This window comes from Capricornis sumatraensis, chromosome 2 (genome assembly GCF_032405125.1).
Source record: "Capricornis sumatraensis isolate serow.1 chromosome 2, serow.2, whole genome shotgun sequence".
Taxonomy (NCBI): Eukaryota; Metazoa; Chordata; class Mammalia; order Artiodactyla; family Bovidae; genus Capricornis; species Capricornis sumatraensis.
This window is the reverse complement of record NC_091070.1, coordinates 91,443,889-91,469,121: the sequence shown is the minus strand read 5'-3', so window position 1 is coordinate 91,469,121 and position 25,233 is coordinate 91,443,889. Positions and strand designations below refer to the sequence as shown.

Here is a 25,233-nt window from a genome sequence, read left to right as displayed (position 1 = left end):
TTATACCAAGTGTATTTTCAAAATTAAAATTCTAAAAGATAAAAACATATCCAGGTCCCATGATACATTAAAAACATCAACAGAATAATTAATTTACTCACATACCTCTTTATTCACATACCTTAATCAATTTCTTAGCTCTATCTCTAAAACCAAGTCATTGGTATTTATCTAAAGAATGTAATTTTATATGTCTTCAAAATGGAATTATCTTCAAAATGGAACTTTATGATCACTAATCATGAAAGTACTGACATTTGCAACTTATTCTTTGCTATAGAACTTAATATTTTTAATGGAGAAAGTGCCCTCTTTACAGTTTGAATGATCCAATAAGCATAGAAAAAATTCTGTTGAATAAAGGATACTCTCAATGCTTTCATGTTAAAATTTGTAAATATTTCAAGCCTAGATATTTAAATTTTTTCCCTCCAACAAAACTATCTTTATGAGATAAAACTTTTGAATAATTCTCTATAGTTTAATATTTCATCAAACTTAGCTACTGCAAAATCAACTGCCTTCTCAATTTCATTTCATTCTAATATAAAATATAAACTTAACCAACTAAAATAGTAGCTCCATCAAAAAAGTCTTCATCATAGCTGAAATACTGCAAATGAAAGAACTTCTACAATAAATTATTAGCTCTTCTCACTTAATTTGCTCAATTCTTCCTTTGTTTTTATCGGGATATATTTCAATGGCATTCTCTTTGCAAGATTTGTTTCCAAGAACTGCTATTTTGCTAAAGTTTTCAAAAGCTTAAGGTTGTTGAAACTCTACCTGGTAAACACTTTAAAAGCTTCCAAATGATTTTGAATCAAATCAACACACAAAAATCTCACTTTATCTACTCCCCATGCACCCACCCACCTAATCCAGGCAAAAAAGCCAGAATATAACACAGGCTAATTTACAATGTAGTTTTTCACAATATCACATTTCTAAAATCCTGCTGGTCACATGCAGCAAAAACTGAGTATGAGAGTGTGTGCTGTCATGCTGAAGTATGCTTTTTCAATATTAGCTTCATCACAAGAATTCTATAGTTTAGTTAAACCACACATATCAAGTATCAGTATATTTGACCATTATAGTTTTATTTCAACTGGTAAAATAAGCAGAGTGAGTTTGCATGCACCACAACCAATGCCCAAAATATTTCTGTTCCATAGTTTTCTTAATTTAATAAGAATGTTGCTTTTACCATGATAACATTCGTTCAGTGAAAGCCATGTTGGGGCTTTTAAATTTACAATAGCATTTTACAGTGATTTTGACAGAATAAACTTTCAAAAGCTTTACTCAGATTCCATTTACACTGACAGAAGAAATATACAAAAGCTTTGAGTAAAAATGGTCTATTATTGGAATTAATTGTTTTTTATTTGAAAACTAGCAGCATCATTTGGGTCCTTTTTCTGCTAATGGAGCCAGTACAATAACTGTCATTGCTTCATTCCTCATATGTGTAAAAGAAAACTTGTAATAAAAATAAACAAAGCTAAATTTTAAAAGTTACTTGATCTATATGAGATCATGTCTCACAGAAAGGGATGTAAACATATTTGGCACCTGTATACATTAAATCGTCACCCTGAGGCCCAGACTTCCTAAGTATCTTCCAGTTTTGAAAATAGATGCTGACCCTGTTTTAGCAGATTTATCTTATCTTCAGTTTGTTGTGTGGACAGTGGTATCACTATGATTTTCGTGGTAGATGGTACATGCTGATGAACATTTTGTGCAGGCTAAATAATGATACAGAAATTCTCTACTTCATTCTTCATTAAATATACACTTCAAGTTTTCAGAATTTATTGCTGCCGGAGTTATAACAAAATAAAAAAAAAGAACTGCCAAATAAAATAAACAGGTTTTAGATTTACAGTACGCAGTAAATGACAAAACTACTGTAGCAAGAGTGCCCTGACCACTCTTGAATAGTTTATAGCAAGATTGTTCTGTCTCTATCTCCTGCACATATTTCGTCCACAACCAACCCCTAAGTTCCCATGTTTCCCTCTTACTCCAGCCACTGACAGCTGGAAGCTTAATGCTTTGCACAGGCTGTGACACAACATGCTGGTTACCATCAAGTTACCATTAGATAAAACACTTTAACACTTACGTCACCACCACTGGAAAAAAGAGGGACCTGCCATATCAGGGCACGCTTTGTTTTCTCAGTACACATCCTACATGTTGCTCTAAACGGGAAAGGTTAGTCATGCTGTATCTCAAAAAGGTTGGGAAAAGAAAGACAAAGTCTTTCCATTTAAATGTTTCTCATTTTTAAATGAAATTTCTGTTCACTACACTTGTGTTTCACAGGCCACTAGACAAAACCATGGCAAAGGTTAGAAGTACAACATGGAACTTACAAACTTACTCTGTCTTATTTTAATGCAACTCTCCTTGGACAGAAAGGAGATCAAACCAGTCAATCCTAAAGGAAATCAACCCTGAATATGCATTCAGTGGAAGGACTGATGCTGAAGCTCCAGTGATTCAGCCACCTGATACAAAGAGCCTACTCACTGATGCTGGGAAAGACTGAGGGCAAAAGAAGAAGGGAGTGGCAGAGGATGAGATGGTTAGATAGCACCACTGACTCAATGGACATAAGTTGAGCAAACTCTGGGAGACAGCGAAGTACAGGGAAGCCTGATGTGCTGCATTCCACAGGGTTGCAAAGAGTCGGACACAACTTAGCGACTGAACAATAACAACAGCTTCATTAAAGAGGAAAACCCTGGGATAAAGCCTAAACTGGATGGGACACTGAAACAACAGATAAAAATCAGATCTGTCCTGGGCAACAGTAACAAAGAAAACAGACACGATCACGTAAACAATCACGGCATTTCAATATGACCAAAGGCTCAATCAAAACCAGATTGGACACTCAACAGTACATTCAAATGGGTTTTATAAAAAAAAAAAAAAAAATCAGACAAGATGAAGAGAATATTATAATGTACCATAAATAACAGAAATATTCAATAGCATATATACAGCTTTGTATTCAATTTTTATGCCATATTATTTTCCTGTTTAAGGAATCATTTCTGGGGGAAAAAATGGGGGGGAATGCTTTGTAAATATGAAGAAATCCAATATTCTAAAAAAACTTCTCAAAACATGGGCATCGTATTTCTACCTAAATACTCTTGACAAGTAATAAACTGGTAAAAACTATTTGCTCAACAATAGCCTTCTTCAATGGAGAAGGCAATGGCCACCCACTTCAGTACTCTTGCCTGGAAAATCCCATGGACGGAGGAGCCTGGAAGGCTGTAGTCCATGGGGTCACGAAGGGTCGGACACGACTGAGCGACTTCGCTTTAACTTTTCACTTTCATGCATTGGAGAAGGAAATGCCAACCCACTCCATTGTTCTTGCCTGGAGAATCCCAGGGATGGCGGAGCCTGGTGGGCTGTCTATGGGGTCACACAGAGTCGGACATGACTGAAGTGATTTAGCAGCAGCAGCAGCCTTCTTCAAATATTACAGGTCAACACAAAATAATGAAAATGTTATCTTATAGTCCTAACATCAGCTTACACATATATTTGTTTATGGAATGATAAAAAACATACAGGACTCAGCATTTAAAATTGGTTCCACATGGTTGTAACTTTTAAACAGAAGGATACTAGCAAATGTGTTTGGTAAATTTAGGAGAACTACACAGAATTCTTAACATATATCAGAGGCAAATGTAAGCAGCACTAGTCTTCTAGCTAATCAATTTCATCATTTCACGACTAGAACTTTACATTTTTTTAATTAAAAAATTTTATTAAATGACTCTTTAAATTCTATACTGCTTTACAATTTTCAAAAGTTTCACAGAGATGATTTCAGAAAATCCTGTAACAACCTTTCCCCCCACCTCTATGTCACCGCTCCCCCTTCCCTCTCCTCACTAGTAACCAGCAGTTATACTCTCTATCTGTGAATTTACTTCTTGTTTTATTCACTAGTTTGTTGTACTTTTTGGATTCTACATATAAGTGATATCACACAGTATTTGTCATTCTCTGTCTTACTTCACTTAGCATAATGCTATCCAAGTCCATGCATGTTGTTGCAAATAGCAAAAATTTTATTCTCTTTTACGGCTGCCATTATCCATGGACGGAGCAGCCTGGTGGGCTACAGTCCATAGGGTCGCAAAGAGTCAGACATGACTGAAGCCACTGAATGAGCGAGTATTCCAGTATAGACATATATCACATGTGTGTGTGTATATACATATGTGTGTATATATATATATACACACACACACAAATATATAATATACACTATACAGTGTATGTATATGTACTATATATCATATGTGTTTCATTATATTGTTATATCTATATCTAGCCCTCCCTCCCTCCCTGTCTCCCTCTCTATATATATGTATATCACATCTTTATTCATTCATTGGTTGATAGATACTTAGGTTCCTTCCATAACTTGGCAATTGTCAAATAATGCTGTTATGAACATTGGGGTACATGTATCTTGTATTTTGTGTGTGTGTGTGTGTATCTTTTGATTAGTGCTTTTATTTTTTATTTTTTTGTCAGATATCAACTCAGGATTTGAATTGCTGGGTCACGTGATAGTTCTGTTCTTAGTTTTTTTTGAGAAATCTCCATACTGTTTTTCACCATGGCTACATGAATTTACCTTCCCACCAACAGTGTATAAAGATTTCCTTTTCTCCAGATCCTTGCCAATATTTGTTATTGGTGTTCTCTTTGATTACAGCCATTCTAATAGGTGTGAGGTGCTATCTCACTGTGGTTTTCATCCAGATTTCCCTAATGCCTAGCAGTTCTGAGTGTCTTTTCATGTGCCTGTTGGTCACCTGCATTTCCTCAATGGGAAAATGTTTATTCAGTTCTTCTGCTCATTTTCCAATCAAGTTGTTTGCTTTTTTGATATCAAATTATATGAGGTGTTTATATATGTTAGATATTAATCCCTTATTGATCACATCATTTGCAAATATCTTCTTTTCAGTGGATTATCTTTTCATTTTGTTGATGGTTTCCTTTGCTGTGCAAAAGCTTTTAAGTTTCAGTTCAGTTCAGTCGCTCAGTCATGTCTGACTCTTTGCGACCCCATGAATCACAGCACGCCAGGCCTCCCTGTCCATCACCAACTCCCGGAGTTCACTCAGACTCACGTCCATCGAGTCAGTGATGCCATCCAGCCATCTCATCCCCTGTCGTCCCCTTCTCCTCCTGCCCCCAATCCCTCCCAGCATCAGAGTCTTTTCCAATGAGTCAACTCTTTGCATGAGGTGGCCAAAGTACTGGAGTTTCAGCTTTAGCATCATTCCTTCCAAAGAACACCCAGGACTGATCTCCTTTAGAATGGACTGGCTGGATTTCCTTGCAGTCCAAGGGACTCTCAAGAGTCGTCTCCAACACAATAGTTCAAAAGCATCAATTCTTCAGCGCTCAGCTTTCTTTACTTTACAACTCTCACATCCATACATGACTACTGGAAAAACCATAGCCTTGACTAGACAGACCTTTGTTGGCAAAGTAATGTCTCTACTTTTGAATATGCCCTCTAGGTTGGTCATAACTTTTCTTCCAACGAGTAAGAGTCTTTTAATTTCATGGCTGCAATCACCATCTGCAGTGATTTTGGAGCCCCCCAAAAATAAAGTCTGACACTGTTTCCACTGTTTCCCCAACTATTTGCCATGAAGTGATGGGACCAGATGCCATGATCTTCATTTTCTGAATGTTGAACTTTAAGCCAACTTTTTCACTCTCCTCTTTCACTTTCATTAAGAGGCTTTTTAGTTCCTCTTCACTTTCTGCCATAAGAGTGGTGTCATCTGCATATCTGAGGTTATTGATATTTCTCCCGGCAATCTTGATTCCAGCTTGTGCTTCTTCCAGCCCAGCGTTTCTCATGATTTACTCTTAAGTTTAATTAGGTCCAATTTGTTTATTTTTGTTTTTGTTTCCTTTGCTTTAGGAGATGGATCCAAATAAATATTGTGACTTATGTCAAAGAGTGTCCTATGTTTTCCTCTAGGAGTTTTATAGTATCCAGTCTTACATTTAGGTCTTTAACCCATTTTGAGTTTATTTTTGTATACAGTGATAGAGAACATTCTAATTTCTTTCTTTTACATATAGTTGTCTAGCTTTCCCAGCACCACTTACTGAAGAGTCTATCTTTTCTTCATTGTATATTCTTACCTCTTTTGTCATAGAAGAATTGACTGTCTAAGTGTGTGCAGTTTTTTCTGAGCTCTTTATTCTGTTCCACTGACCTATATGTCTGTTTTTGTGACAGAACCATACTGTCTTGATTATGGTAGCTTTCTAGTACAATCTGAAGATTCCCTGGAGAAGGGAAAGGCTACCCACTCCAGTATTCTGGCCTGGAGAATTCCACAGACTGTGTAGTCCCTGGGATCCCAAAGAGTTGGACACAACTGAGCGTCTTTCACTTTCACATACAATCTGAATTCAAGAAGTATGATTCCCTCAGCTGTTCTTTCTCAAGATTGCTTCAGCTATCTGGAATTTGTTTCCATACAAATTCTGAAGTTACTCATTCTAGTTCTGTGAAAAACACCATTGGTATTTTGCTAAGGACTGCACTGTATCAGCAGATTGCCTTGGGTAGTATAGTCATTTTAACAAAAGTAATTCTTCCAATCAAAGAACATGGTATATCTTTCCTTTTGTTTGTGACATCTTCTATTTCTTTCACCAGTGTCTAATAGTTTTCCAAGTACAGGTCTTTCATCTCCTTAGGTGGGTTTATTCCTAGGTATTCCATTCTTTTTAATCCAATGGTAAATGGGACTGTTTCCTTAATTTCTCTTCCCCATAGTTCACTGATAGTATACAGAAAACCAGATTTTAAAAAATTTTACAGTATACAGATTTTTTTGGTCAACTTGAGTGTTTTACCTTTATACGTTTTATCTTGACTTTTTCAATGCCAAGAAAATTTATCCAAGAAAGGGTAAAAATGTCACTGCATATAGCCTGTGTCATCAAAGAATTTTTTGAGTGCTGTATCTCTGGTTCTAGTTTTGCAATAATTCCTATGGTTTGTGCATTTCTATAAAGCATAATGATTTTTAGGAATATATATGTTGAATTAGAAATAACTGACCATATTATTGTAACTCCCATCTTACATATTAGGAAACTAAATCTTATGTAGACTGTATAATCAGTCCAAAATCATGTAGCTAGTAAGTGGTAAAACAGTATTTGAAGTCAGACAGTCTAATATTGGAGCCTGTACTTTTGATTACCACCTGACTTCCAGTAATTGACATTAAATAGCTCTAAGGTAGTCATCACACACCAACTGCTTTCTAAATTTCCACTGAAAGAGCCCAAAGTCAGGAAATTAAAGAAAGTTACAGAAAAAGTTCATCTACAGAGTCTTAATCATAATTTTTAAAAACTATATGAATAGCTTTATATTTCCATACCAAAAAATTAAAATATTAAAGAATATGTAATACTAGACAAAATGTTGATTTTTCAGGTACTATATGTTTCAGTTCTAGAACTTCCATTTATTTTTTTATTAGTTTTTATTTCTCTGCTAAGAGTTCACTTTCTATCTATCGTGAACACATTTTCCTTTATGTCATCAATCATTTATAAAAGTTGCTTCAAATTTATACCTGTAAACTTCCACATCTCAGTCATCTACAAGTTGGCTTCTGGTTTTTGTTTTCTTGAAAACTGGTCTTATTTTCCTATTCTTGTTCATTATTGTGCTAAAATAAACATAAAATTTACACTGCAACCATTTTTAAGTACACAGTTCAGTGTTATGCAACCATTACTACCATTAATCTCCAAAAATTTTTATGTCTTCACAAATTGAAATTCGATACCCATTAAATAGTAATTCTCTGTTAAGAGTTCTTACATTGGGTAAATTGGGATTTATCTTGGACATTATGAATGCTGAACTGTAGAAACCCTAAACTTTGCTATATTTTAGGTTGGGTTCACAGTACAGACTATCTCCTCAGTGCTGTTCAAATTGCAGTTCAGTCCCTTTATTATTAACTGTGCGGCTCTAAATCCATCATGCATATATGTGGTCCAGGTGTCAGCCAAAGACTTGGACAGAATTATTCAGATTTTGAGGTTCCTCACACTGGCTCTTTCCTTTCTAGAATCCTTCCTTTTCAATATCTTTGGTGGTAGTTTTCTTTTTGACCCCACCAAAGCACCTTGCAGGATCTTAGCTTCCTGACAGGGTCTGAACCTGGGCCCTCAGCAGTGAAAGCAAGGAGTCCTAACTACTGGACCACCAGGCAATTCCCGGTATTTTTCTAAAACTCTGCCCTCTACTTCCTCAGGCAGGAGGACTCTGGGTTTCCTTCTGGAGTTTCAGTCTCTATGTGTGGTGCCAACTGAAGACTGAATTCAGGATCAGACCCAGAAAAGTGTCAATTTCCCTTCAGAATCTTCCCACTTTTAATTACTCTTCAGAGACTTCAGGCAGTTGTTTTCTTTTTGTATTTTCCCAGAGTTTACAGTTGTCCAGTAGGAATTTACTGAACACTATCAAAAGCAGACTGTTGACTAAGTTTCAAAATCTCTTTTACACTAAAGGAAGACATTTGAGATATTAAAGAAGTTTACTATTCAATTATTTTTAGGCATACAATTCCTGTATCTGATAAAAATCAATCTAGACATCCCCTATAATTAAATAATGCAATAAAAATTCTGAAAATGCTCACTGAGCTATCTAGGCCACAGGGAAGTTGGATCTACAAATATTGGGACATCAGTTTCTGATACAAATATTGGCAAATCAGTTTCTGAACACTGTGGCCTGGTCTCCCTAGCTGAGTTTTAAAGATGGCTAAAAGTAACATGTATAGAAAATTTATTTTTTTACATTTACAAGAATTTAGTCTCATCTCATATCCAGTAGATTATGAATCATGCAACTTAAAAATGCTGTCTAATGGAACTTAAACATTATTCTTTAGTGCTAATTCTCACTTATGAATTCTCTAAAACTCCTTGAGAAATGAGAAACTGGAGAACAGAACACAACCTTACAGGATACCTCTGTTCATCTATTTTTATATTTAATCATTTAAAAACAATGAGTTTTTTTTCTAAACATAACTGTTTCACCAGCTGGTGGTCAAGTCTATTATGGTTATCTAGAAGTATCATTCTAAAATACACAATACAACACTTCAGAAGTTCAGCTCCAAAAAATGAGTTCAAGGAAAAAAAACAGCTGAGTGCAAACTATGTTGTCTTCAAAGTCACTGAATAAAAAGTTATGGAATATACTTTACAATTTCTGAACATAGAGTACTATGCTCTATTATTGGTTATTTACTGCTCCAAAGAACCTTTATTTAGTTTTGTAAGACATAACTACGTCAGTGTTGAGTAACAGAATAATTTTGTATTACTTTTCTTTGATGATAACCTATAAGCTAGATTCATCTATAGCAGCCAAACCATTGTTATGATGCGCTGTGTTTAGTAGCTCAGTTGTGTCTGACTCTTTGTGACACCATGGACTGTTGCCTGCCAGGCTCCTCTGTCCTTGGGGATTCTCCAGGCAAGAATACTGGAGTGGGTTGCCATGCCCTCCACCAGGGGATCTTCCCAACCCAGGGATCAAACCCAGGTCTCCTGCATTGCAGGCGGATTCTTTACCCTGTGAGCTACCAGGGAAGCCCATCGTTCCAAAAAGGCCATAAAAATCACATATTCTAGGTGTCATGGTAACATTCACAATACCATACGAAGAGTAAAAACAATGAATGTCAGGCTAAAACAGTGTTTTTATCAATAAAGAAGCAACTCAAGAGCAAACACAGTTTTCCCCTTTTACTTAGTTTTTTAAAAATACCTCATTGCATGAATTAATTTACATGACACCTGGAAATGACTAACTGATTCCTTTCAAAGACTGACTTAAAATATAAAGATAAAATCTAAATCATAGAAATAAGCTCAAAATATTTGCAAATATTTGGTCACAAATCTGATACACCCATCAGCCAAAGCTATATTAATATAACTCACATCACAATTAGGAATGAAGACAACCTGAAAATATACAGAAATTAATTTGAGGAGTTACTTGAGAATTTCTCATTCTTTTTCCTTTATCTAAACAGCTATTTAGATAAAGGAAAAAGAATGAGAAAGATCCTATTTTATACACAGAAGTGACTCTGCATTTTATACATACAGGCTATTTCTCTAATCAACAGTTCCACAAAGTCAACGGACTTAAAAAGCGAATATTCTAAACTGCAAACATGGTCAATTATACCACTATTAAAAATATTTAATGGTTTTCCCTTCACGTGGAGATCAAGTCCTGCCCTTGCCTACCTTTCTAAACTCAGCTTTAAGTTTCCTGGGGGCACCACGCTGTGTCACGACTCTGACCCCTTGCTCTCCTCCCTCCTTATTCTGTATAGTAAACCACTCCTTAAAAGCCCTTAGTCAGGAGTCTTATCTTGAATGAAACTCTGACTGACCTCTCTCCTCCTTCTATTTCAGACTTTCAATAACTTTCTCCTCTGGAGTTCCACTGGGTCACAATACACTATTATAGTACTTACCATGCACTATTTCACTTTTTTATTTTTTTCTCCTCAACTAGACCAGAACACCGTCTCTTTACACAACTACCATCTAAAGTAAAACCTTAAAGAAACAGGCACCAGGTAATTGTTGAATGGACAGACTAATGTAGATAAATGGACATAGCTGCTTGATCAGAGCAAAGAAGAAAGTAGATTCCACATAGGTACACTAACGATTAGTCTCTTACCTGTTTGGAGTTGGTTAAATATAATTTTGCTCCAAGATTTAAAATCTGCAGTTTCACAAGATCATCTTCGCTGGTGAAGCTTTTAGCCGTCTTCCTCAAAACATCAGGGGCAATTTTAGGAACTCGTTCACAGTTTTCTCCAATTAGCCAAAGAATACTTGCTCTAGCCACAGGAACCTAATAGTAGAAGCAGATAACATAGAAATATTGCAAACAAAATAATCACACTCTCCTTAATAGTAATACAGAAAAGGCTTTAAATATTATAAAAGGTTTTACATCGATTAATTCATTTAATGTATATCCAGGAAGTCCTCTTATATTTACAGATTTTCTACATATCTGTATCTACAGCACTGACAAAATTATCAAGATCTGCTTATAAAATCATGAATGCTGGTCTATTATTTGGTCATCAATAAAAGAAAAAGGAATAACATAAGCTTGCCCAATATGGCATTTTTCATTATATATTTTTAATAAAGTACCTTTCCATATAATTTGTTTCTTAAAAATAAATGCTTTGCTAAAAATTGGAAACCTTCCACCAGCACCATTAAGAAGAGCATTTTATTTAGAGCATGCAAATTAGTTTTATTACTATTTATTTGTATTCTCCCTTATTCCAAAAGGAATTTGAAGGGGTATGCAAATTAGTTTCTGCAAACATTTTCACCTGTATAGAAAATTTGCTTTTTATAATAAATGAAAAAGCCACTGGCTATCATTAAGAAGTAGCATCACAAGAAGAGGTAAGACTCTTTATGCAGTCCTTTCCTAATTTCTCAAATAAAGTCCCAATGTTTTCATTACAGTTTCACAGCTGTACACAGTATGACTGTTAAGGAAGAAAGTGAAAATGGAGACCTCTGCAAAGTGAGAATTTTATCACAATATCTACCATCTCAAATTCCTTCAAAACACCCATTTCGAGAAATAATACATTATTTAGACATCACTTGAGTCGTTCACCAGAATGAGGTCATCAGAAAACTTTAAAATCAAGTACACATTTTTAAATAATGTGCTAACATTACCATCTTTAAAATTAATATTAGAATAAGTTTAGTAAGAGAGAAGAAAATCAGTATATTTACATAATAATTTTTTAAGTACTAAGCAAAGTAATAGTAAAATACCAAATGCTATTACAGATCTACTCATGTATTATGATAAAATTGATATCCTTACTGTATACTGATTTTTGGGAAGGAAGAGGCTATTTCCAATGATCCAAAGGTTACACTGCATTAAGGTCTTACTTCCAATCTATTACTTTAAATTGGGCTAAAGAACAGTAATTGAGTGGTACATTAAATTTCCCAGTATGAAGCAATTCAAGTTGCCTACCATAATGAAATGTACCTCTAAATAAGAATATATGAGCAACTTCAGATTTCAGTTATGCCAGATTTACTTTTCTTAAATATTTTATTATATATTGCTAGTATAAAAATTAGAATTCTATGACATATCACAATCTATTACTCCACTTTAATCCTTTGGGTTATACACTTTTTTTTTTTTTTCCAGTTAAAAGGACAATCCCCCAAAGGTCTAAGATTATTTTATTCCTATTCATTAATATACCAAGATTAAAATAATAGTCAAATACTCTAAACAATGTACATACATTTAAAATATAACTTTTTAAAAAATTAAACATCAGTAAGTTCTAAATGTTCATAATGAAAATCTCAAGATGGTAGTGGTGGTGTGGCAGGGCCAGGATAATATTCGTTGAGTCCAGAACAAGGTAATAAAATTTCCAAGTAACATTTTAAAAACACAGAAAATTTCTCCACAATAGGAAGTAATATCAGTAAGTATACTGAAACCAATCTTTTTGTGATGATGACATTAAAAAGCTTAGAAAACTGACAAACCTAATCTTGCGCATTTGGCTGGAATCAGAAGCATAAAATTTTCGGGTTCCAGCCCTGCCTTTCCCTCCCTATTAAATTATAAGACTCTCATTTGTACACTACTGACTATGAATCCATGGCCACTATATTCAAAGGTTTGAAGCAACTGAAAAAACTACAAAAATTAGCCACTTTTTGTTCTCCACGGCTAAAGCCAAACTATTAACCCACATGCACACGTATAATACTTTCATTATGAACCTCTACTTGTCAGTATTTTCAAAGACAAACTGGACTGTAAGTGACTCTGCTTGATCCTTTATTCTAAATGCCCTGAGCAAGTGGTTAAGTGCACTTTTTAAACCTTCTACCAGAAGGCAGTTTCCACTGCCATTTTAAGCCATTAACCTGCTTGCAAAAATGAATAATCTTTCCAAGCTGACCACAGCAGTTATAGAAAGACATCCAGAAAGATTTCACAGATCACTCTGTAAGCAGTTCAATTTAAAAGCTATTGTGTTACAATACCAGCTCACTGCACAATGCAACAGTGTATGGTCAAACCTGCAAAAACATCAATTTTATTTAAATGTGTCAAAGGCACAATCAGAAGACATCTAAACAAACTGCATACAAATAGCAAATCTGATCCAATATTCTACATCTGGACTCAATATGCATTAACACTTCAGTGTGAATTAAGCAGGGGTGGCAGGGCAAGTGCAGTTAACTTGTGAAATGGCAGGCGTTCAGTTAGGCACCTGGGCAAGAAGTCCATAAAGCACTACTTCAGTATCACTCAGCAGTCTTTACGAACTAACATCTTTCAGCTTTCCTTTTGTAATATAAAATCCTCACCTGTCCCATTCAAGGTAATATGTAACCCTGTTAGAGCAATCCTCAGGTAGTATGCATTTCATTCTGGAAGAATAAAACTGTATTTTATCTATTTCTCCTTGCATTTACCATAGACTTTTCCTTCACGTATTTATTTAGTTGCCATATTTTTCACACATATAGGTAGGTATGTTTTTAAATTTGTTTGTACGTTGGCCTTTTTGAATTTTATAATGTCCCATTTTATCCTGTTAAAAGCCCTTAATTAATTTTAAATCTCACATTCTTGTTGATATTCACTTATCTCTTTCCCTACTTTCCTATTTTCAACTTTTATAACAGTGTTTTAATTATAAATGGCCTTTAACTGGCTTTTTTCATTCCAAAGTCTGTCTTCTAATGAGAGAATGAAGTCCATTCATATTCAGAATAGGATATATTTGATTTTTACTCTTCCATCTTACTTCTTGATTTTAACTCTTCCATTTTAATTTTTAAACATTTATTATTTATTATTTTAAACATTTTTATTTATGTTTATATTTTTTAAACATCTTTATTTTTAAACATTTATTATTTATTATTTTCTTTTTCTTTTCCTTTTGTGAATTTGGAATTTCCACCATACTTTGTATTCCACTAATGGTTATCTTCTATCTGACAAAAACAGAAAAATAAGCTTTGCTCTAAGTTCTGTAAGGTAATATGTACTTGGCTCATATTCCATCAACTGTTGTAGAGAAAGCTGATGCAATCAAGAATTTTCCTGAGCCCCACACAGGGACATAATCAAAGACAACAAATTCTTTTTCCAAGAAAGCCTGTCGCTTGCTTGATCCAGGTCTCATGCACAGTCACAGGTTTCGTGTGTAAGCCACTGCACTCCCCTGAAAGCCCTAGCACTTCTTTGCCTTGCCTCTCCCTTTCTAACAAGACCAGAACACGCTTAACAGCACAAGATGACTGGCATTCAGACTTCCACATTCCTATTTCTTTCTCATAACCTGACACACGCTTCTCTGCCATTATTTACAAGCAAGAAATTAACTATTTCCCCTACCAAAACCCACTGCTTTCACCCGAAGATAATCTATTTTCACCCTGAAAAGTGAAAGGGAAGTCGCTCAGTAGTGGCCGACTCTTTGCAACCCCATGGACTGTAGCCTACCAGGCTCCATCGTCCATGGGATTTTCCAGGCAAGAATACTGGAGTGGGTTGCCATTTCCTTCACCAGATCTTCCTGACCCAAGGGTCTCCCGCATTGTAGGCAGATGCTTTACTGTCTGAGCCACCAGGGGAAGTCCTTACTACTTTTTAAACACATGAGACTACTAAAATAACCTCGCCTCCCTCTACTCTCTTCCTCCCATGACACCGTCAAAACACTTTTATTCTGAACTAATCATACCCTACCCCTAAATTTTCTAAGATTGCTCAATATTTTTAGTATCAGATTAGAATTTCCTTTATATTATGGCCCTTCTTTTTCAAGAGTTCTCATTTAGTCTATTTTTATACATTTAATTATGTGTATAAATATATACATATATTGTGTAAGTACTTCTGTTATTTGATTGCCCTGATCTAGAGTTTCCAGCTTTGGCTCCTTAGTTCTTGCTTAGAAAAGTGGTTCTTACTAGGCAGTGTAACACTTGTCTAAAAGGTATCTAAATACCTGTAGGAGTATTTGTGATTGCTACAATGACTAAAATACTACTGAAATCTGATGTCTGGTTACACAGAGATGCTGGATATCTATCTCAGTAGACATGAGGAAAAAGTTTTACCCTCCTACTTCATATCAGTAGATTATTGACAAATAGTGTCAAACACTTGTTCCACATATAGGCAAATGGACCAATTTGATGCCTAATTTGTCAACAATTTGGGTGAATCAAAAGGAAACGACAATAAAGTCCTGGCCAGGTCTGTGAGTGGACAAGTGAATTGGATAAAAATAGAGAGACTAGAAAAGGAAGACAAATACAGCAAGAATGTACTGGTTAATAAAGCAGACTACTAACTATATGACCTTAATCACGTTACCTAACCTATCTGTGCCTCGGTTTCCTTTCCTTAAAAACTATTTTATTAAAAATTTTTATTCTAACATTTTATATTTTTCTTTTGCCGTTTTGATTTTTCATAAACAATTTTCATTGAATTAAGTTGCTCTATGTTGCTCTATATTTGTAAGAAAGTTTAATAATCCTGCCTCCGTTTTCTTTTATGTAAAACAGAATAGAACCTACTTTTCAGAGTTGTAATTAAAATTAATGATTTATATTTTTAGGGTGCTTAGAATAGTGCTTGACATATGATTAACACTATAGGAGTTATGTTAAATAAATAACCAAAACAGAAAGAGCAACAAGGATGCTTATTAAATTCAACAGCCATGATCACAATAAAAGTTTACACTAAGCACTATTCTCAGTGCTTCATTTAAAAGAAAGTGAAGTCACTCAGTTGTGTCCGACTCTTTGCAACCCCATGGACTGTAGCCTACCAGGCTCCTCCCTCCATGGGATTCTCTAGGCAAGCGTACTGGAGTGGGTGGCCATTTCCTTCTCCAGGGGATCTTCCCGACCCAGGGATCGAACCCGGGTCGCCTGTATTCCAGGCAGATGCTTTAACCTCTGAGCCACCAGGAAGCCCCAACATAAGTTTCATTTATGTTGACTCATTTATTCCTCACAACAGATCTATAAAGTCATTAGTACATGTGTTTCAATTTTACAGAAAAGAAAACTGGAGCAAGAAGTCAAGTATTGCTTAAGATCACAAAGCTAGTAAAGGGCAGAGACTAAATTTGAACCCAAGTCATGTGATTTTCAAATCCAGTCTCTTAATCTCTCATATACAGTCTTTGTAAGAAGTCCTGACTTTGATTATTAACCAACAATAAGAGTAGATATGAAGAAAAAGAACTGTGGTGAAAATATAGTAAAAGATCTTTCCTTTCCTCTTACTTATTCATTCATCCATCCAGTTTGGATTCAGAGATTCTTACCCTATTCCATAGGTTATAATCCTTTTACTATCATGTATTTTGTTGCTCAAACTAGCCAGTGGGAACTCTTTTAAATTCTGACATCTCTACCGTTCCATGAGCAGAGCCATGTTTTTATGGCCCAACAAGATGTTCTTTCCGTGGACCAGCTCTAAAATCAGCCATTTCTCTAAGGAGTCCTAGTTTCTTTAAATGCTGAATGGAATTTAAAAACCAAAGTCTTCCCCAAAGAGGGATGTGGTACTACTTGTACATTGTGCATGAACCTTGAAAACATTCTAAAGTGAAAAAAGCCAGACACAAAAGACCACGTATCACATGATTCCAACTGTATGAAATGTCCAGAAAAAGCAAATTCATACAGACAGAAAGTACATCAGTAGCTGTCAGGGGCTGAAGTATGGGGAGGATCAGGAGCCTTGGCTTAGGGACCTGATTTTAGGGATGATGAAAAGGTCCTCCAATTGCACATCCTGGTGATTACACCAAAAGTCACTGAATACTAGATTTAAAAGGGTGAATTTTACGCTATGAAATTATATCTCAATTAAAACAAAAGAAAACAAACAGGATCTGGGCACTAGGTGTGCTCACTGGTACTGGGGTTATCATCGCATGCAGGTCCCCTTAAAGGCCACATTAAGAAACATATCTTTGTATACTCATGAATGCATTCATATGTACATACAAATGTGTGCAGACACACACACCTGCACATATATACTCCAACACACCTAGCTATCTAATAAAAACAAACGGAGTTCGCACTGACACGTCCGGTTCCAGTCCAATACGCAGTATTTACTGCAACCTTCCCCTCTTTCAGATCTGCGACTTCCTTCCACAACAGGGCAGAATCTCAGAACAAGAATCCAGACTGTGCAGCTCTCTTATTCATTATACTTCAGTGTGTCTATTTATTTTAACAAAACCATAATTTGTTGAATAAAATTCGGTTCAATTGGTACTGGAAAGCAAAGATCTCTTCACTGGTACTCACAGTGATACTATCCAAGAGTTTGGCCATATGTTTGATAATTTCACCATGTTGTATGGGTTGCATTTGCAGCAATTTCTTAATAACAACCACACTTTCAGCAACAACTATTTCTGAAAAGAAAAAAAAATCTGATTATTCGTATTTAAATATGAATTTCAATTCAATTCAAAGTCAACTCAAACAGTATTCTTAGTAAAATGTAAATTTAATTTAGCAAAACACTGCACATTTCTTAAACGACTAGGCAAAAAATAAAACAAGAGAAAATATCCACAACCTGGATCCCTTTCCTGCCAGATCTCCTTGGCAGTGCGAGCACTTCTCCATTGAAGGCGTCAGTTCCAAGAGGGACTCTCTCCTTCAGGGTCTGATAACTGCTCCCAATCCTCAAGCCCTTTCCCTTTAATTCTAGATATGGCAAAGGCTTCCCACCTCTGCTAGCCAGCTAGCCCTGGGGTATTACAGTACATCTTGCTGGCTTCCCTTAATCCCACCCACAATTAATAAATAGTTCCTTCGTTATACTCTTTTCAATCATCTCTTTCAAGAGTATCACCTGTTTCTTGCCAGGGCCTTAACAGTAACTGGTACGAGCAGTGGCTCCAGGAAGCAGATCCTCAAACTGGGATTCTGAGGATTCTGAGATTGCATTATTGTAGACTAATTAGTGGTCTAGAGCTTCGTCTTTGGTGGCATCAGCAGCGAAACACAATAAACCAGTCAGAGCACCTGACTTTATGGAATGAATCTTATATAAGCAATTACTAAGGTTACCAATACCAAAGAAAGACACCAACACTGCCTTTCCTTGTTATTGTGGCTTTTTTTTTTTTTTTAATCAGCTGGGATTCATGGATATTAGAGATTCCCTGGTATACATTATAAAGGTTTATTTTAATATTACCCTGAAAATATGCCATGACTAGGGTTCTGTTACTCATTTTCTCTGAAATATATTTTCTTATCTAGCTCCCTTTAAAAATACAAGCAAAATTTTCTATCATTCTAATTATTATTGAAATATGTATTTCATATTATATATATTTCTTCATGGGAATGATATATTAATATTTCATAATGTTTTAGTTTGCTGCTGCTGCTGCTGTTTAGTTGCTAAGTCATGTCTGACTCTTTTGCAACCCCATGGACTATATCTAGCCCACCGGGCTCCTCTGTCCATGGGACTTCCCAGGCAAGAACACCGGAGTGGGTTGCCATTTCCTTCTCCAGAGAGTTAATCTGATCTCCTGCATCGGCAGGCGGGTTCCTTACCACTGAGCCACCAGGGAAGCCAACGTTTTAGTTAAAGAATTGATGTATATATTTTAATTCTCATAATAACATAGGGTAGGCAGCTTATTATCAGCATTTTAAAGATGAAGAAAGAAAGATGCACTGGAGAATTCAAACTCAGAACCAGAATCTACCATTTTATCCTTAATGTTCTATGTTACTATGAGCAGGTGTTGCTTTTATAAAGACCACCTCTTGGAGCTATGAGGAAAACAAAGACAAGTCAGAATGACACTCTGCCCTCATCAAACTTACCCTCTGCTAGGAAACACTAAGTGGTTATGTAAGAAATGACTATGCAACGTAATGGTTTTGAAGAATCAATAGTATAAATTTTTATCTTTTTAAAACATATTGCAAAATTAGTCCAAGTTGTTTTTTTTTTTTTTAAGTTGTATATTTTTAATTATTCACATGTACAGGCAAGGTTGACTAACCCTAACTATAGCTGAAATAAAATCTGGCATTATTTACCCTCATGCGAAGAGCTAACTCATTGCAACAGACTCCGATCCTGGGAGGGATTGGGGGCAGGAGAAGGGGACGACAGAGGATGAGATGGCTGGATGGCATATCTGACTCGATGGACGTGAGTCTGAGTGAACTCTAGGAGGTGGTGATGGACAGGGAGGCCTGGCGTGCTGCGATTCATGGGGTTGCAAAGAGTCGGACGCAACTGAACTGAACTGAACTGAACTGACCCTTTGAAGTGAAGAAGTGAAGTGAAGTTGTTCAGTCGTGTCCAACTCTTTGTGACCCCATGGACTGTAGCCTACCAGGCTCCTCCCTCCATGGGATTCTCCAGGCAAGAGTACTGGAGTGGGTTGCCACTTCCTTCTCCAGGGCATCTTCCCGACCCAGGGATTGAACCCGGGTCTCCCACATTTCAGGCAGACGCTTTAACCTCTGAGCCATGGTGCCACCTTATCTTCCAATCGTTATTGTTATGGATTACCACAAACTTGGTGGCTGATAGCAACATCAGCTTATCATTTTACACTTTGAAGCCAGAATTTAACCTAAGTCTTACGGAGCTAAAACCACAGTGTCAACAGGGCTAAGTTCTCTGTGGAGGTTCTAGGGGGAAATCCATTCTTTGACTTTTCCAGATTTTAGAGTCTGCCCACATTCCTTGGCTCAAGCCCCTTTCCAACAAAGATATCATTCTAATCTATGCTTCTGACATTTGGTTACATTGGGTCCCAGATTACTGGATGAAAAATCTCTCCATCTCAAGAATCTTAATCACATCTGTTAAGTTCCCTTTGCCACATTAGATAATATATTCACAGGTTTCAGGCATCAGGACCTGAACATCTTGCGGGATGGTGGTGGTAGTGGGGTGCAATTTACCTAACCTGGGTGCCTTCCCATTCCCTTTGGGTAATTCCACCCTATTTTTCCTTTATGCTACCTCTTGGCTTTCAAAGACCTCAGCACTCCCCTACAAATACAAAATGAACTTGTGTTCTGGGCCTTTCCAAGCTTTCTCTTTGTCTGCAACAGAACTTAATTATACTGACTCTAAGAAGTATAGCCTACTATTAAAAAAAAAAAACCACAACTTATTTTAGAAAGAACATGTAACAGGGGATTTACCATCTAACCAATTTTTAAGCGTAAGATACACTACTGTTGACTACAGGTACACTGTTACACAGTAGATCCCCAGAGCTTACTCACCTTGCTAAGTAAAACATAATGCTCACTGATTAGTAGCTGCTCGCTTTCCTTGTCTTCCAGCCCCTGGCAAGTACCTTTCTACTCTTGAATTTTATGAATTTGATTATTCTAATACCTCACACAAGTAGAAACATTCAGTATATACCTTTCTGTGACTGGTTTATTTCACTTAAGGTTCTCAAGATTAGTACAGCCTACTATTATCTTCATTTTACAAATGAGGAATCTGAAGCACAAAGAGATCAGGTAATTTATTCAAGACAACATTAGCATTCAAACATAGGTAGTCTAGTTCTGCATGAGAGCAATAGCTAGCAGCTGAGTAAGTGTTCAATAGATAGGAAGACTATAGTATATTTGTTTTATATTATTGCGTACCTCTGTTAGAATACGAGCTCCTTAAAGGCAGGAACTTCTTATAGGCTGGTGAATACCTATTCATCTATTCTACACTCACTAAATACCTCAACTAATTCAAATTTTCAACAAATGTTTATTACATTATATAAACAAAATTTTAAAAATAGTCTTTTGCCCCAATTCTTTCAGTCTACAGTAGATGGTAAAAAAGTTTTTCAGGTCAGCAAATTTTGTGAAAGAAAATCAACTGGGAGTTAAATTATTCTAAGTTAAGTCTACTGAAAATGCAGATTTCTCCCTAAGGTCTTTAAGAAATCAGTTTATCAGTGAATCTTACATAGTGATAATGGGCTATTTCAGGACAACCTTCAAGTCTTCCTAGAAGCCCTGTCCCTGACAAGAAGGAAGAAGTCAGCAGCAACAACAAAAAAAATCCCCAAAGCCCTACAGGTCCAAGAATAATATATTAAATATATGCAAAAACAATGTAGCCTCAATGCTGTCTCTGAAGCTGCAAGATGCAGTATCCAAAGAGATGATGAAGTATTTACAATATAAAATCAAAGAGGCAGAGATTCTCAGAGGTCCCAAAGGTCTGACAGATTTTAAAGAATCCGGGGCCTCATTCATAGCACTTATTCCTAGAAGCAGATCTTTCAATAGAAAGACAAAGAGGCTCTGTTATAACAATCGGCCATTATAAATGAAAAATATTATTGCTTTCTTTATTGTTACTGAGCCAAATTTCCAAACTACAGAAGTGCAGCATGTACAATAAAGAGTTAAAGAATCAGGCTAATGATAACTATGCAGTCAGAACCTGAAAAATACAATTTAAGTTTCTTAATATTCACAGCAGAAAAAAAGGTCCATGGTTAGAAACAGAGTTTTGACTTACCAAAAATAAAAGTCTAAACATTAAATATCAGTTTAAATTAGTAAATCTACCTTTAAGAATGATTATAAATTAGTCTCCTCCCATTGTCTAATTATAAAATGATCTAGTCTTCGCTTAGAAGTACTACAAGGGTATAGAATATTCATCTTTGTAAAATGAAGTGAATAAAAAATATTTTTTAGAAATCAATGTGCTAGAAAGCTGAAGTAGAAACATCTGCTTTAATATTCAGCTTGAAAATTTCATGTGAGAAAAAAAAGTAAAAATACAAAATTAAAAAACCCTGAATATATTTTATATGTGAAAGAACTAGCCAGTGTTCTGATTTGTGTGCTTTTTGTGTGAAATCAAAGTGAAGTGCGTCTTGTTTGATCAAATAGGAAGTCATTATTAAAGACATATGAAAATGAAGGCATATTTTTAAACTCACAATTTAAAGTGTAACAGAAATAGACACAAAGAGGATGCTATTATTAAAAGTAGAAATAGATAAAATGAATGACGTTTAGCATCCTATCCTCTGTAATCACCGTCTATAGTCAGTGTTTTAAAAAAATCTATTTCCTTGATAATTTTTTTTTGCCACTTATTTGGAGTTACAATACTACACACAGAAAAATGTTCTCTCCATTATAATATCTTGAATTGACAGGTTAACAGTTATAATCTTATGTTGATTGTAAAGATCACTCTTATTTGGGGACAAACTTTGTTTCAAGTTTTTTTCATTAGAAGTAATTACAACAATGTTACAGCTTTCAAAAGTGATCTACAAGTGCGAAAAGATAATTAGGAGTAATATTTGTAGTAAAAAGCTATTTTCAAATAAAATATAAAAAGTAATCAATTTTGTTGTTTCACCCTATGGTTGCTATGTCATATATGCCTGTGTCTAGATATGACATAATTTTATTTAGAATCCCACAAATAATTTCAATAATTTAATACAGAAAATTATGTGTTTCCTAGAAAGAATCCCTTGTTCGAATCTCTTTTTAATTAAATAAATAAATACCTTTAAAGATGAGAGTTGAGTCTTTTTTCTCCAAAAGGTTTCATTTATTTTAAAGCCATATCATAGAAATAACATATTTTACGATAGAAAGAATGAACTCTAGACTATGTATTTTACAAGATATTACCTATCCAGTTCTACAAAATGTTTAGACACTGATTGGCTTAAAAACATGAAGGTGTTCCAAATTGATGACTTCTACATTTAATTAATCTTGAATATAAAATTATTAAATTAATCTGGGAGAAAACAACTTGAAATTACAAGTTTACCCTACTTTTCTGATCTAGCCTTTTTAACTTCTCCTGTTGTAAAGTCATTTGCCTGCTTTTAGCACCCTCTGCAGGTGAACCAATATTATACAAGACTTATATGCCATTAAAAACCAGTAAAATGGAACCTTTGTGGAAAGGGTGAAATGAAGGTGAATAAACTGTGAAAAAATAAAATAAACAGACTACATTTTCTTAGTTCTGTTCAGGCAAGAAAATTCTGTTTGTAAGTTAATTATCCAATTTACTAAACCAACAACAAAAACCCTGTGTGTGTGCATATGTGTATTTCAAAGATAAAATGTTACACTTCATTGTGATCACAGACATACAGAAAAAGCTCAAAGGCAATACTAAAAGAGAAATTACAATTTGTAGATCATGCCAAGAATATCCAAATGATAAATTATTTGCAAGTGAAATGAAACTGCCAACTCACCATCCCTGTTGGACAGCAGACACACCAGGCCGTTGAGGCATGTGTCAGAGACTTCTGTGATGCTGGTTGCACATCTGCCTATAGTCTGAATAGTGGCTGCTGCAAACTGTTTATCCTGGCTTTTCACGTAGGTCTAAAAAACATTGCCTCAATTAGTTTATACACTGGTACTATCAAGCAAAGAAAAATTTCCCTACAATATGAAGCTTTGTCAAAATCAAGTTCTAGAATATATAATCTTCTCCTCTATAGGCACAATAGGACGTCCACCTTTTGACTTAATTCAGTTCTGTTTTTTCACTTAAAAGATGTGACTGTAGTATGGGCACATTTTCAAGTCAGCTTCATTCACCTGAAGCCACAGTAGCTTATAACTCCAAAACAGATAGTGGGGGAGCAGTCACCCAAGATAGCAATTAGTTTAAGTGCAAGGTTGAAAGAAATGATGAGACCTCTCTTTTTGTAGGTTTCAGTTCATTTAACTGGCAGCATCTATGAATTCACGAAAAAAGGGTGGCCTTTTCAGAGATACTAAACCTAAAAATTGGGAGAAGTGGAGAAAAAGGAGCAATATGCTACCGATAAACATTTTACTTTAAAAAAGGTTATCTGAATGGTGATAAAACTACAATAGCCACAGTGAGGAGCATTTCAATAAAGACTTTATAAATATACCTGATTTGCAATAAAATAAAACATCATACTTTTGAAAAAGATTTTCTTGAAAAAGATGTTTTAAAAATACAATGTAAACGACATATTTATACAAACTTAAGAAATTAATCACTACAGGCCTAAAAAATTGTCACTTTCGTTATTACTTTCCTAATTCAAAAACTAAGCTTTTATTGTATACAGACAGAAAGAGATGTACTTTTAATAAATATGCACATTTATGTACAAAATATAAATGGATTTAAAATCCCATTTTCAAGTGGAATTAAAAAAAAAAAAGATTCCCAAACTCAAATAACAAGCACATAACATAGAATTAAAACCTTGTTCATCTAACATGCAAAAAAGGATATGCATTTAAATGGTGTCTAAATGACAAATGGAGGAGAAAATCCAAAAACTATCTAAAAGACACATGAAATTGGTGAAAATGGCACCAAAAACATGATTAAATGTTGAAGAAATAAACAAATTAAATTTCTTAGTTCCCTGTAGGAAAAATCACTGTATTTAAAACCATTTCCCAGTTGATTACCTAATTTCCTCAATCACAAAAAATAAGTCCTTTGAAAAGTTCTCCATTATTTCAAAAAGTTATAAAGAAACTGTAACACCTATGGACATAACACATAAACACACAAAAAAAGTACACGTATAGACAGTGATAAAAACAGATGTATAAACAAAGAATGTATTTAAAAGTCTGACTAAAGAATGGACCTTATTAAATAGCCTGATATTAAATGAAATGACTGGATTACCAACATTCTGAAATAGACAAACAATGCCATAACATTACCTGGGACTCACTCCCTACAACTCCAGTAACCTGACAGAAGCAGAAAGCAAAAGGACATCCAAACAGATTACACAGCTCATATCATACATGACAACAAGATACGGGACAACTGCAAACACAGAGACAGAAACTTAAAAGTAAATAAGCAAACCTATAAAAAGGAGTTACAAGTCACATTTCAGCAACATTCTATAGCCACAGATTACTAGCTAAGAACTTGAGATACTGTATTTTCTGCCACGC

At 35.2% G+C, this 25,233-nt stretch overlaps 1 protein-coding gene across 1 annotated transcript in view; it reads right to left on the bottom strand.

Moving 5' to 3' along the window:
- The window catches only part of AP3B1 (adaptor related protein complex 3 subunit beta 1), a 239,403-nt gene that overhangs the window by 106,335 nt on the left and 107,835 nt on the right, over positions 1–25,233 (bottom strand). The window contains exons 13-15 of the mRNA XM_068963860.1: positions 23,517–23,649; positions 17,557–17,666; positions 10,841–11,017 (exon numbers count right to left, since the gene is read on the bottom strand). Of these exons, the coding sequence (XP_068819961.1) occupies positions 10,841–11,017; positions 17,557–17,666; positions 23,517–23,649 (420 nt within the window). The remainder of the gene's footprint in view (positions 1–10,840; positions 11,018–17,556; positions 17,667–23,516; positions 23,650–25,233) is intronic.